At 39.7% G+C, this 13,458-nt stretch overlaps 1 protein-coding gene across 3 annotated transcripts in view; it reads right to left on the bottom strand.

The window, feature by feature from the left end:
• Positions 1–13,458, bottom strand: part of MYOM1 (myomesin 1) — a 79,435-nt gene that overhangs the window by 18,170 nt on the left and 47,807 nt on the right. For all 3 annotated transcript variants that reach the window (XM_051611158.1, XM_051611157.1, XM_051611156.1), the window contains 9 exons: positions 12,664–12,848; positions 11,538–11,652; positions 6,582–6,738; positions 5,584–5,690; positions 5,429–5,473; positions 2,213–2,349; positions 1,204–1,348; positions 525–584; positions 195–262 (listed from right to left, as the gene is read on the bottom strand). In XM_051611158.1, coding sequence (XP_051467118.1) covers positions 195–262; positions 525–584; positions 1,204–1,348; positions 2,213–2,349; positions 5,429–5,473; positions 5,584–5,690; positions 6,582–6,738; positions 11,538–11,652; positions 12,664–12,848 — 1,019 coding nt within the window. The remainder of the gene's footprint in view (positions 1–194; positions 263–524; positions 585–1,203; positions 1,349–2,212; positions 2,350–5,428; positions 5,474–5,583; positions 5,691–6,581; positions 6,739–11,537; positions 11,653–12,663; positions 12,849–13,458) is intronic.

Raw genomic sequence — 13,458 nt, 5'->3', positions numbered from 1 at the left:
CCAAAGTATTTTGTTACATGTGATGAGCAGTCACCCCAGCATGATTAGCCTTCAGAGGCTCTGTCACTACCTCATATGCAGCTGGGAGTGCACAAGCAAAGGGCATGTCTTTAGTCCCTTCACATCTCACCATATGAGTAGTGGTAGGTCAAAGTGCTTTGAACACTGGACTCCATCTTTTCTTTGCCCCTTACCTTACATTTCAACATCACGTTACACTCATCAGTAACTTCCCATCCCAGTTTATCCACAAAATGAGGACCTGTTTAAAATTACATTTATATTTTTAGAGATGACATCAATGGTATTCCTGATACAAAACCAAAGACAAACATGTTTTTCTTGACAAAAACACTGTTCTATTAAAATAGAATGTGGTTGTATTTTTCCTATTTCAACTCCAGAAGGTAAGGAAACATATAACTGAACAAAACCCCACCTATTTAAAATTAATCTATATAAATACAAACAAACTCTTAACAGACTAACACATATGTCATTCTTATAAATATCCGTATTATCACCTTGTTTCCTGTGCCACTCTTTTCTCTGGAATTCTGCTTCATCCTGTAGCTTCTTGAATACTAGGAATTAAAACCAGCAAGAAAAACAAGGTTAAATATCATCTGCCATTTGTACGGTACTGAATGTCACCGTAACAGTGAGGTGCAGCTCTGTCCCTTGGAGCACAATAAGAATCCTGCCATAGGGTCAGGTTTTCACTGCACATTTCAAAGTGTCAGAAGCTGATTATGGCTAACCCAACTTCCTCAGATGCTTGCAGTCAACAGGAGTTTAATGTGTCATGTCTGATGAAGGGTAATCCCCAATCACATGGATACTTTCCACTCTCCATAGGAAGGCAAACGAGCAGCAGCAGAGCCAGCAAGCTGCTCCAGCTCTAAGAGGTGCAGCTATTTGTTCCTGCCTGAATGGGGTTTGTACCTGGGAAAGTTTCATTCCACTCATAGAAAAAACAACCATGACAGGCTGCAATATATTACATTTCTATAACAATTCCCCTTCCTCCTAGCACTTTAAAATTTTCAGCTCATACATGTCCTGTATCAGGCAGGCCAGCACACTGACATGAAAACCCACTGGAACATCTATTGGTATTGAAAACTGTGGAAAGTGAAGATGACAACTAAGGTAGTCTTGGTATAATTTTTCCAGCCTACTGTTCAATATAGATGAGCTTACCATCTCCAATGAGGACAAGGCTGGATTGATTGGTTGCTTTTCCATCCTGCAGTTGGAAAGTGTAAGTCCCTTCATCCTTGTCTTCAAGTTTATCCATAATCATTTCAACAAGGCCAGTATTCTTGTCCACCTTCATTTTATATTTCTTCACAAATGGAAAGTAAAGCAACAGTTAATGGATGTAAGAGCCAGAAAATATTTGTCAAGTGTTATATCGTATCTTGGGTGAAATTTTATTTTCTTTTTTCAGATTTCCACTGTCTCTAGCTCTAGCTCTAAATAAAAAAAATAAATAAATAAGATAATTGTTAAAGGGGAAGCCTATTTACTGACACTATAAGAGCACACGATGTTCCTGTTGTGTGGTGACTACTGTGTTCTTCATTAGAAAATTTTATATTAGCAGCTTTTTAGAATAACACTTTGTTTGGGGAATATTATATCTTCTAAAGTTTTGTGTAGAATGCTCCATCTCTGCCTTCTACCTGATACCAGTGTTGCAACAAAAGCAGGCCATGTCATGTTTCTGGGAGCAACATGTTCTGCTGCTGGAAATGACCAGTTGGGAATTTTCCCTTGGTGTAAGAAATTCCTCCAAACAGGAAAGAGAGGTGAGAAACAAGTACAAAGGTATGCTAGGGCCACAGATGAAGGAGAGGGGATGAAACTGGGCTACTGAAGTGATTCCTTGAAGGCCACAATAACTGCTTACCTTGGACTACCTTATTGCAGGAACTCCTATGGTCCCCACTAGTTAACAGAACATGGTGGTACTCACAAATGTGGCAGGAGATCATTTAACTCCACTTTATAAACTGCATCCAGTAGAATTCAGCTGCAGCTCAGAACTATGGACAAAAACTTTCTAACAATGCTTTCAATTACATAGGTTCTTTCTCATGAAAATGCATTAGTGTGGAACACTAGTTGGAAGTATATTGGAGACAGACATTAATACTCATTGATACTCGTAAAAGTGCAAACACATGTAAGCAAGGAAAAGGCTTACCTCTCCATTGAAAATCTCTTTATCATTAAATACAAAGTTGGCCTTTGCATTGCCAGACAGTTTTTCAGCTTGCAACCAGAACCTCACTTCTCCTTTTTCTAAAATTTCCACTGCCAACTCAGAGGCAAGTGGAACAGCTACAAAGAAGAAAGAAAACAATTAAGTATATACTTGACTGTAGCCCAATAACAATTTTCCTCTATAATCAGAAAGCCCCTTCTTCCTTTTGTACTCGGATGGTGTATGCAAGGTAACTAGCTTATGATAGCTGTTCATATAGACAGAATGCCTCTCAACCCATGTAGGATGACATGAAAGATTTAATCTTTTGATCCTTCAGTCACAAGGGCTGTACAGACTGGGAGTGTGCAGGATTTTATTTTATGCTGGTGCCCCTCCACTCTAATACAAGGCTAAATCAATTTCAAAGCTAAACTGCAAATATCTCTGCAGCTTGATGTGAGTCAGTATGGTGCAGACCTATGTCTAATGAGACACTTAACAATGTTACTGTAAAACAGTGAATTGACTCAGCAGGAAAAAGCACCAAAAAATCATAAGCATGAAGCCAGATCAGAAAGTCAGCTGCTGAGCTGCAGGTTGGGAGGTTTTTGTAAGAATTCTGATCCTTTACTGGGTGGAACCTCTATCTCCCACAATTCACTAGAGTATCACAACAAACCCTCAATCTCTCCAGTACATTTTGTTTACCTATGAATAATGGAAAACCCACACATATAGACAAATTCTTTGTGTTGGAAAGGAAAAAAAAATATAAAGGGTACTGCAGGTAATTTTAGTGGGTTTGTTTGTTTGTTTGTTTTTTCCTTTGTTTATTTTCTCCTTTCTTTTTAGTAACAGTCCTCAGCTTGCTTTCACTTCAACTTGTTAAAATATCTTAATCAGCAACACTAAACATGAGCATTTAGACTCTGATTTGGGGGCATATTGCTCACTTCATTGGCTTCCATTATTTTTAGCTGTCTTAGCAGATGCTCAAATTTTCAACAAAATCATACTGTGTGTATGATATATGTGGACTCTACCCCAATCTCCACTTTCACAGCAGTGTAAAGTCTGCATTGCAAGGGTATAACATGGAACAGCTGAGAACAGTGTGCAAACACATTGCAAAATGCTTGATGGTGCAGTCTGATGACACTGTAAAGATACACCTCCTCCCAGACAAATCCCAAGACAGGGTTGTTTTTCACTTCCAACTGAAAATATTCTCCTCTCCTTTGTGTGTGCAAACGCCCAGCTACAGCAGGAGAGGATTGGGACTGAGGTAGTGTCTGATTTCTCCCATCTTTCTATTTGCACCACCCTAAATGACTGGGTTGCCTTTTGGAGCCATCTCACCCCACTGCCAAACAAAGTTAAGGGGGTGAGGTCCCCACACATCTTCCTTTCCCACGCTCACCCATTCCCTGCACCCATACTCTCCCACAGGTCCATGTACACTTTTGGTGCCTGAGTGGCACAGGACCTGTGTCTGGTGAAAATAAAGCTTCTGAGAGGTGAGGCAACAGTCACAGGACAAAAAGAGGATTATTAAAAGAATGCAGGCTTAACCAGAGTGAGGAAAATAGTTCAAAAGGAGCCTGGAGGTGCAGCATTACCATGAGGGTGCAAGGCAAAGAACAACCCACCAGTGCACGTGGTTGGGGTGAATCTTCCTCACCCAGTACATCACTTTGCTTGTAATGAACAAAAGGAATCTCAGGTCTTGCATAATTTCTCAAAAAAAAAGGGACTGAAATGCTATGGGAGCCAAAGGAAGCAAGAGGGAGAGAGTGTGAATAGACATCAGGCTGCACTGCTTTTGTCTCACTGTCAGCTCTATGGCAATTTTAAACCCCCATTTGATTTGCATGTAATTAACTATTAATATCTTAGTCTAACAAGGAAAAGAGGAAAATATCTCAGAAGCTGTTAAATAAAGGGCTGAAAAGATGCAAAAAGTGAACAGGTCGTTCACTCCCCAGCCCAAAGGAACTGGACAAATCTGCCTTACACTCTTCCAAGAACAAAAGCCTTATTTTAAATATTTCCATAAGTACCAACTGACAGCTACTTTAGACATTTTTCAGCCATTGTGCTCACAACATTTTTCATCTTATTTCTATAGCATCACAAATTACTGCAAGCTCTTGACATGGAATCCTTGGACAGTTGCTAAGTTGAAGAGTTGGAACAATCCATTTTTACTTAGCATCATACACTGTTGTACCCACAGGTAGCTGCAATCTGTAAGGCTGCTTTATTCAAGTAACCCATTTGCCCACGGTGTAACTGGCTGCAGATGTTTCTAAGCAGAAGTTACAATTAAATGCAGTTCAGAAGTACAAACAAAGTAAGATGCAAGAGCTACTGTTAAAGCAGAAATGCCTAACAAATAATCTGTAGAGAACTTGGGTAATAACCAAATAGATCTTTAGGACATAAGACTAAAGTTTCATGTTGATCCATAGGGGCTCATTATCATTTTTCTAGCCTCATAACCATAGCCAGATGTTTCTCATACCCTATTCGTAATTTCTTTTTCTAGCCTCCACAGGGCCTAGAGTAGCCAAAGCAAGTAAGACAGTTTCCTCCTTGAAACTTTAGGTTATGTTCTGCAGTGATCTCCCTTTTTGCATGTGCCTCCTGCAGCCTCATGCACAGCCAGAAGTGGACTGTTGTCTAAGAGAATGCAAAAAAGAAGACATTGACTGTGTCCTGAGAAGCTTAATTCTCTTCTCATACTACTGTTATGTACACAGAGTGTGGCAGAGGACCCAAAAGAGAAGGGTTGGAGCAAGTAGGAACGCGTGACAACACTGAGGTTTTTTGATGACTAACTTTCAGCATAAGGAAGTAATTAGGAGTAAACACCAGGGAGGAGCAGGAGTAAATGAGGGGATACTTGGGTTGTCATTAAGCTGCCAAAAGGTGATACAATATATTGAGAAGGGTAGATACAGAAAAGACACAGAAGGCAATGAAAAAGAGGGGCAATGTGGGCAAAAAGACAGGCCATTTCTGTGGCCAAGCTTTGACTGTGCTGAGAGGCATGATGTGGACTGAGTTGACAGACATGCCAGCAGTGCCTGCACAAAGCTCGTGCAGTTAAATCATAGGCAAGAGTGATTTCACTATCTGATGGTGGCGAGAGCTTTGTGATATCTCACTGTATGCAAAACTCTCCCCTATAGACAGGGTTGATTCACTTACTTGGGAATTTGTGTTCATGGCTCAGAGCAAGCAGGCGTTTCATTTCTGCAAAAGACAGAAGAAAAAATGCATGCCTTATGGATCTGAGAGACACAGCAGCAGGCAAGAACATATGTGAATGCAAAATAGCCATGCTTAAAAGACATTGTATCTACCTTCCTCATCAATTGTGTAGCTTGATGAAACTCCATCAGTGTCCGTAACAGCACAAGAGTAAATTCCCAAATCATCTTCTCCAAGATCCTTAAAAGAAGCTTTAGACCTTTAGAGAAAGAAAGAAAGAAAAAAAAATTGATAATATTAGATCAGTCTGAACAAAACCCCTCATTTTTGTCTCTAACACCAGATAAAAATAGTCTTGTATTAGCTTTTGCTGTCATTGAACAGCAAACATGGGGCTCTTGCCAGTAGAAACCAGGGTACGTCCTACCATGTGTGGTACAAATGGAGACGGCACAACTTTCAGACAGTGCCAAAAGCACTTGTTTAAGTGAGATAACTAAGGAGATAACTTGTTTAAGGTAGCTCAAGCATGCTTAAAAACACGTTGTCAAGCCTTTGATGAGTGCGAAAGGATGCTGTAAGTACAGTACCAAGAGTGTGGTGAGCCACTGCTTCTTTCTGTGTGGTTTCTACGACTAGAAGAGCACAAAGCCAGCCCATAGGCATGAACCCATGTGTTTGTCAGTTCCTCCTCTCTGTTAGGAGCCTGAAGAAACACAGTAGTCTTGCACAGCATTGTAGAAGTCAGTCACCACCAAAGAGGGCCATGGTGACACCATCAGAGGAGAGTCCTGTTTACTCCAGCAGACTGCAACAGTGTTACACGGCAAAAACATTTTGCATGCAGACAGATAATTTTGTTCTTTGGAGAGTATTATTATTATTATTATTGTTGTTGTTGTTGTTGTTATTATTATTATTGTTATTATTATAATTATTATTATTATTGTTTGACAGGTTGTAAGATGACAGAGCACAGATTTTCTCTCCCTATGCCTCACTCATTCTGTATAAGCCGCAATTTCCAAAAGGCCTTCCAAAAACAGAGGCAGATACAACTCTTACTGAGGTGATGCATCCAAAAGGATGGATTTTGGTGACCAGCCTAGGTCTCGTAAACAAGAAACTTGCTACCACTGAGGGTTCTTACTTTCCTCCTTTGGTATCGATGTTCAGCCGAGAGTCATCCTCAATTGGTTCATAATTCTTGGACCAAACAAACTTAGAGTTTGGAGACATCTGATCACATTCAAAGTTCAAGGAAATTACTCCGTTGTCATCTACATCAACCACCACTTCCTTGGTTCCTAAAAGTGCAGAACAAGGTTATTTCACTTTCTCAGAGAAAGCAGCAAACTGACTTACATAAATACCGTTCATAGGATGGATTAACCAGATCCTTGCTTTTTCTTGGCACATAAATTGCTGCAAACATTGGCCTCCTCAGCCCTTGATTCATAAGAACAGTTCTTATTTTAATCCATAAAAGTAAGGAACAGATTAAAATAAATTAACTGATTTATTTGAGCAAGTCCAAGCACACATGAGAGTGATGATATGTGCTCTGGAAAAAGCTAAAGGAGAAAAAAAGAACCAAGTCTCTAAATCCACTAAATATTTGAAATATTAAATAGCAATATATTCCATGGTAAGGAGAAGTCAGAGCTTTCATTATGAAGCATGAATTTCTTATTCTCTAATAAGATAATAGCTCTAAAAGGAATATAGTGTGGAAATGAAGGTGTTTGAAAGGGTGCAGGAGGCAGAAGAGGGAACAGTTGAGTTGCCCCATCAGGACTCACTTGTGCAACTGAGGCACATTTTCAGTGACTCTGGCTTTGCTCCAGGAGGTTGGTTTAATTGCTGTGCTTGGCATCCGGCCCTGCTGCTGTCTGCAACATTAATCCTGGGCCCACAAAGGGAGTGAATATTTGCAATTAGCTGCTTAAGTCGCCCACCCCGTTTTGCCAGTACCTACAGTCCTCGAGCTGGATAAGGTGACCCAGTTTGTCCTTTAAAAGGCTCTGGGAGTGAATCCTGGGTCAGAAACCTGAAGGCACCTCTACCCTGCCATCCTGCACCCCACTGAAGCTGAGGGAATTTCGTCTAGGATTTGGGCAGCTCAGTGAACTCATCAACTGTGGCGTGCACTTTCATTTTAACAACATGTCCGAGAATATCAGGGAGAGTGTCTGCACTGAGACTTGCTGGAGTACATCCAGGCTCCTTTTCTGAACAGCTCTGAGCTGGATCTTGCATCTGAATAGGGCACTCATGTTGTATTACTTGGCCTAATACAATTCTGGGCTGTCCAGAATGTTAATGACACACTTTCTCCACAGAGTATTGTACCTTAAAGACAAGAGCCTTATTCCTTACATTGAGATTAAATGCTTTACTTGCAGTGTAATTCTTAATGAACCTCAAGCATACAAGGAGATTTCTGTGTTTCATCATCCTAATACTACACACGTCCTTTCCAGCACTGTGAGTAGCTCCTATCACGACAATTTGGGTACATGCAGCTTTCTTAGTTTTTTTAAATGTTCATAACCATTTAACAAAAGATGAGATTAATATTCCCATTTTGGCACTGTTATTTACCAGCCCTTGCAGTACTGAAGCATGTTAAGCAGCAATATATGATAAAAAAAGTTTAAGGCCTACAAATATTTTACAAAGGAGCAGCATATTTGCTTTTTTTTGTAATTTATTTTATTATATGCAAATTCATCACTTGACATTTAATTAGTGTTTATTTTCATGTAAATCATTAGGACATGAATCTTTTGATGGCAGTTGATGTGATGTGCAAAGAATTACAGCCAGAAGGTCCATTTGAAGGACAGAATCTTTTCTATTTATTTTTAAGTATTCTCATTATGATAACAATGCATAGCATTTCTTCCCAGAAGTAATTATGGTGTTTACCTCTCATATTTATAGGATTTTAAAATAAATCTTTTAAAATTACTGACTAGAAGCTTCCACTGTTCCTACAAAGTGAAACCAACAAGGCTGCATAGTAGTAGCAGTCTTAATTTCCCTCCTCTAAATGGCTTGGTGGTTTCAACATATCATCTAGACCTTCTCTTAAGGTCATAATAAGAAATGAAATACTTAGATGTCATATCAAGTCTCCATTTATCTGAGTATTTATTGCATCAAAAGGAAAGCGATAACACGAAGTCAAAGCAGACAGCTTCAAAACACTAGACATGGTGGCGTCATTTTGAATACAGCTGGTCAGAAAAGGTGAATGGGACAGTGTTTCATCAATTTCTGGGGTTCAAGCCCTTCTCAAGTGAGTGATGCAGGATCGGAATCTAATTTTGCTTTGCACCAAGACACACAGGGACAGAACGCAGCAATGGGGAACAGGGGCAGCCTGTTCTTGGAGTTCCCCAGCTTCCTGTGAAATCCCCACACACCAAAGTGCTTTTGTCCACAAAGATACAGCTTGAAAGTAGCCCGGATTGCTGTTTGTTTATGTGGGTGAGTGGTTTAATTTATTTTTAGAAGGTAACTGTAAAAAGTAAATGTAGTTTTCAAACAAGTCAAGGTGGATATAAAGTATCACATTGTTACATTTACACATCTCTCTGGGTAAAGACAACTGGTAACCTTTGGAATTAAAGCAAATATTTTCATTCAGGATATTACTTAATTCTTTGATTAGAAAGCTCGGTGTCTGGTGATTTTATACACTTGCTAAAAGCAACATTCCAGGGGAAATTGTCTATAGAGACCTGACAGTATTTTGTCTCCATCCAAGATGGTAATAAAGGCAGCATTCACCGGGCAAAACCAAAAGACCTGTGGTAGTTTTTTAAAAATGGTATGATTGTTTTTGAGATTTGTGTGGTTCCAGTGAGTAAGGTGGAGGCCTGCCTTTTGAAATATTTATTTTTTAATAAGCCTTTTGTCCTTTTTAATACTTTTAAGAAGCTTAGTTTGGTGGATGCCATGTCTGCAGATCTCAGCTCAAAATATGGGTCAACCAGATTTATACCAGTAAATAATTTTCAGCTTCCCCGAGATTTCAATGGGCCAAACCCTGACCTTCCTGTGATCCCTCAGATATTACACCTATGAACCAAAGCCTCACTTGCAAAAAGGCCATGATCCTGAGATGTACCTCCTTTTCTAATGGTGAGGTTTGTAAATCAAGTGTTCTGCTCAAGTTCACATTCTAGGTGGGCATGTGCCTCATTTGAGTGAACACTGAATATGCTGTACACCTTTTTTTTTTGTCTTGATTATCATCTTGACAAATGTATTACTTTTTTTTTTTCCAAATGTACTGTCATAACCTGTCCTTTATTTAGCACACTTGAAGATTGTTTTCACAGCAAATTTTTATCAAAAGCCAGACATATAGATATCACCACTCAAAGAAAATGGATTAGTAAACCCAAAAGCCTAATACTAATACTGCTTTGACTCTATTTTTAGAAGTGGTTGCTGTGTCTAAATTATTTTCAAGAATAAGTTTCTAAATTTTGCCTCACTCCACTTGCAGGTGATGGGAATAGACCCAGTGCTTCAACACACCGAATTATGGCTGCTGCCTCTTTAAAGATGCTGTCCCAAGCCCTTGCACATGTATCCTTTTTGGTCCTTGTATCACAATCTTACACCCTCTCTACTTACCATCTTCTCCTTCCAGTCCCTTCTTCCTATCCCAGCCTCACTAACAGTCACCCCAGTCTCCCCGTTGTGAGTTTTCCAGTTCTTTTACAGCCCCAGCTTCAGACCTTCTTTTTCTAACCTTCTTGACTTACAGCCTCACTGAGATCTAACTCAGGGCTTCTTAAGATTTTTGCTGCCCTGGTCATAAGGACCAGGCATTTATGAGACCTGGGCCAGTGCTGCTGCAGTAATAGGAGATGTAAAAATGGACCTGGGAGACAATGAAAGGATCCTGGGAGAATGCTCCTGAGACAAACAGAGCGGGAATGGGAATTGATGATCACTAGTTATGTCTGCTCAACACCTCACAGTTAATACCATCCCAAATAAACCCTGACTATTTCTCCAGGCAGGCGCAGTTACCAATCTGACTGTTCAGTCAGGGTGGTCAGCTGTTTGCTCTGGTAGTCACCTCCTTTGCCCATGCCCCTTCACTACTCCTGGTGCTCCCTGCACCTGGCTGCCCCAGACCCCTTGCTTGTCCTGCCTGCCCACTGCCTGCCCTTGTTCCTGTTCTTTTAGGGCTCTTAGAAACCTTCCCAGGTGGGATCAGATAGGAGAGTCTGCAGGTGGAGGAAGGGAACTTGCCGAAGAGTGCATCCAGGCTAGGTTGTACCCCAGTATCTTCTTTCCTCATACTAACCTTATACTAGATATGGTTAAAATATCTGGGAGTTTGTTTTTCCACCTCATAGGACCCTCCACCTCTGAAATGGTCTATAGATGAGTAAGCCATGCTTGAGTTCTCTGCTAGGAACTTAGTGCTGACTCCAATTAAAGTCACCTGTGTTACCTGTATAGCTAAATAAAACTCAAGGGTTTACTGAAGTTCCAGGAAGGGAGATTCTGCCTCTGCACTGATTCCTGCATTTCTTGTTAATATTATAGACAAACTGGAGGCAGCTTTCAAGGATGACTCCAGCAAACACTTGCACTTGAATTCCTACTGAAGGTGGTTGCCAAACTGACTTCATTATGTTTTTAAAGCCAAGGGGAAAAAGTAATTTCTTTTACCCTTTCCTCAGGCACATTACATAAGTTTTAAAAAGGGGACACATAGAACATAAGCAACTGGTTTACTATAGGAAGGGCAAAAATCTACATCTGTAGAATGCTTTGGTTGAGCTGATCTTCGTAGGTTCTCTGCTTGTGTGTTTATCTATAGATATATGCAAATATTACAACTTTATTGTATTTTCATATTCCTGAACATGTAGTTATGCTAAGAAAATCTGCTCTGACCTTAAAATATACTGGACAAGAAAGCAAGATATGATTCTCAACTCATTTCCTGCTTAGTTAAAAAATTTCACTTGAGAGGGATCAGACAGTTTGCATGCAGCATATGTAAACACATCACCCAAACAGGAATCTGTTTAAATAAAATGAAAAAGAGGAAGTTTTTCTAACAAACCTGGTCGTGTTTCAGCTGTGACAGGATTTGTGACATCTGATGGTTTCCCAACACCAGCCTGGTTTGTTGCCCGCACACGAAACACATAGCTTGTACCTTCTTTCAGGCCACCTATCTGGAGGAAACAAATACACATATATGCATAAGGTGTTACAAAACACTGATTTTAATTACACACGTTGTACACTTCCAGTCTGGATGCTTGACAACTATATTTCCTTTCTTTTTGTTTTGCTCCTTTTCCAATTGACAAGTATGTCTTCCTTGTGTTTTTTGTTGTTGGTTTTTTTTTTGGTTGGCTTTTTTTCAATTCCAGAGTGACATGACTAATCTATTTGGCTTGCTCCTTCCTTGTATGCATAGCTAACATTTATACAGTGTCATTACTGTTCATTGATTTCATTGGAAAAGCAGCATTGTTATTGGAACAGGATGTTTTTAGCTCATGTACATTGACCTCTGAAGCTGCAGTCTTTTACAGCAGGTAAATTCTGGCTTTTAAAAATGAAATTATCAGGGTAATATGTGCCAGCCACACCTATTCAGAAACAGGAGGGCATTTCATCATACAGATGTAATTGTAGTGGCTTGAGGAATCATACTGACATTATGACACCTGCAAATATTCCTTTAAAACACATATGAATTGAAAGTGAGTCATCTTTCAAATATTCTGAAAAGCATTCCACAAAATGATGTAGCACAATAGTGCAAAAAGCTAGGGTTTAAATTCCTGTGAGATGGGAGGAGAGGGTATTTTGTGTTAGAAATGCCATGTTATCACAGCATCTATTTTGGTGCCATCTGTTTTGGTGCAGTGATACCTCTATTGGCCTTTGAGCTAGAAAATGCTAGGGTTGTCTCCTGTATTATAAGAATGGCATTTGCTTTTAGCAGTGCTTTCTAGTATTTTTAGGCTTGTCATAGCAGATTGTCTTCTGACTTGTCTGACTACACTTCAGTCTTGTCTGACCATGCAGGCATTACATGTGTGTATCCTCAGCACAACATAAGCTACTGTGTATTTAATTAAACGGAACCATGATCAGCAAAGGATGAGGTTACTGAAGGGTGACTTCCTCAAGATTATACTGTTATTCCAGTATTTGGATTTTAATCTATTTACCTTCAAAAATTTCTTTTGCAGTGGCTTCTCATTAACACTTTTCCAATGTTCCTCCTTTGCTTCAGTTACCTTCATATCCACATAATAACCAGCTATGGGACTACGACCAGTATAAACTGGCTCCTTCCACAGCAAAACCAAAGAGTCCTTCCTAACTTCTGTGCATGTGACATCATGGGGTGGCCCTGAAAGGTAAGAGTAAATGTTGGAGTTGTGGTATCAAAATAAAGCCCAGGAGGACTAATACATAAGACTTCAAAATCCAAAACAAGACACTGTGTTGCACACCCTGCACTGACATATTACGTGCAGCTCCTCTTTATCATATCTAGACCCAATAAAAGTACAACTCATGCGTATTAAAAAGACTAGCCCCAAAAACAATCCAATTTGTTGAGATTTAGTATCTTGATCAAATATTCATGAGCAAATAAAATGACAAATAATCTCCAAACTCAGGGAAATAAGTTAATTATTAAGCTAATGTGCTGCTTCAAGGACTGCTCTAAAGTCCACTGAAGTCAATGGAGGTTGTTTTCATTCATTTTGAGGAGTGTTAAAAGGCCAGTGATCTGGCCTTGAAGTGACACAAGGGTGAGACAAGGGTTACAGGACCCCATCCTTTTCTGCCTTGTACCTCAGACAGGTCTTAATGTCTACTATTTATGACACAAAGTGGCAGACACAGTACAAGCAAGAAAGATAAAGTAAGTACAAGCTGCTTGTAAAACTCTACTGATTAAACAGGGATTGTTTAATGCATCATTGTAGATGTACTAAATCAAAGTCATGAAG

This window comes from Apus apus, chromosome 2, assembly GCF_020740795.1.
Source record: "Apus apus isolate bApuApu2 chromosome 2, bApuApu2.pri.cur, whole genome shotgun sequence".
Taxonomy (NCBI): Eukaryota; Metazoa; Chordata; class Aves; order Apodiformes; family Apodidae; genus Apus; species Apus apus.
Note: the sequence above shows the minus strand (reverse complement) of the source record. Positions and strands in the feature narration are given on the sequence as shown.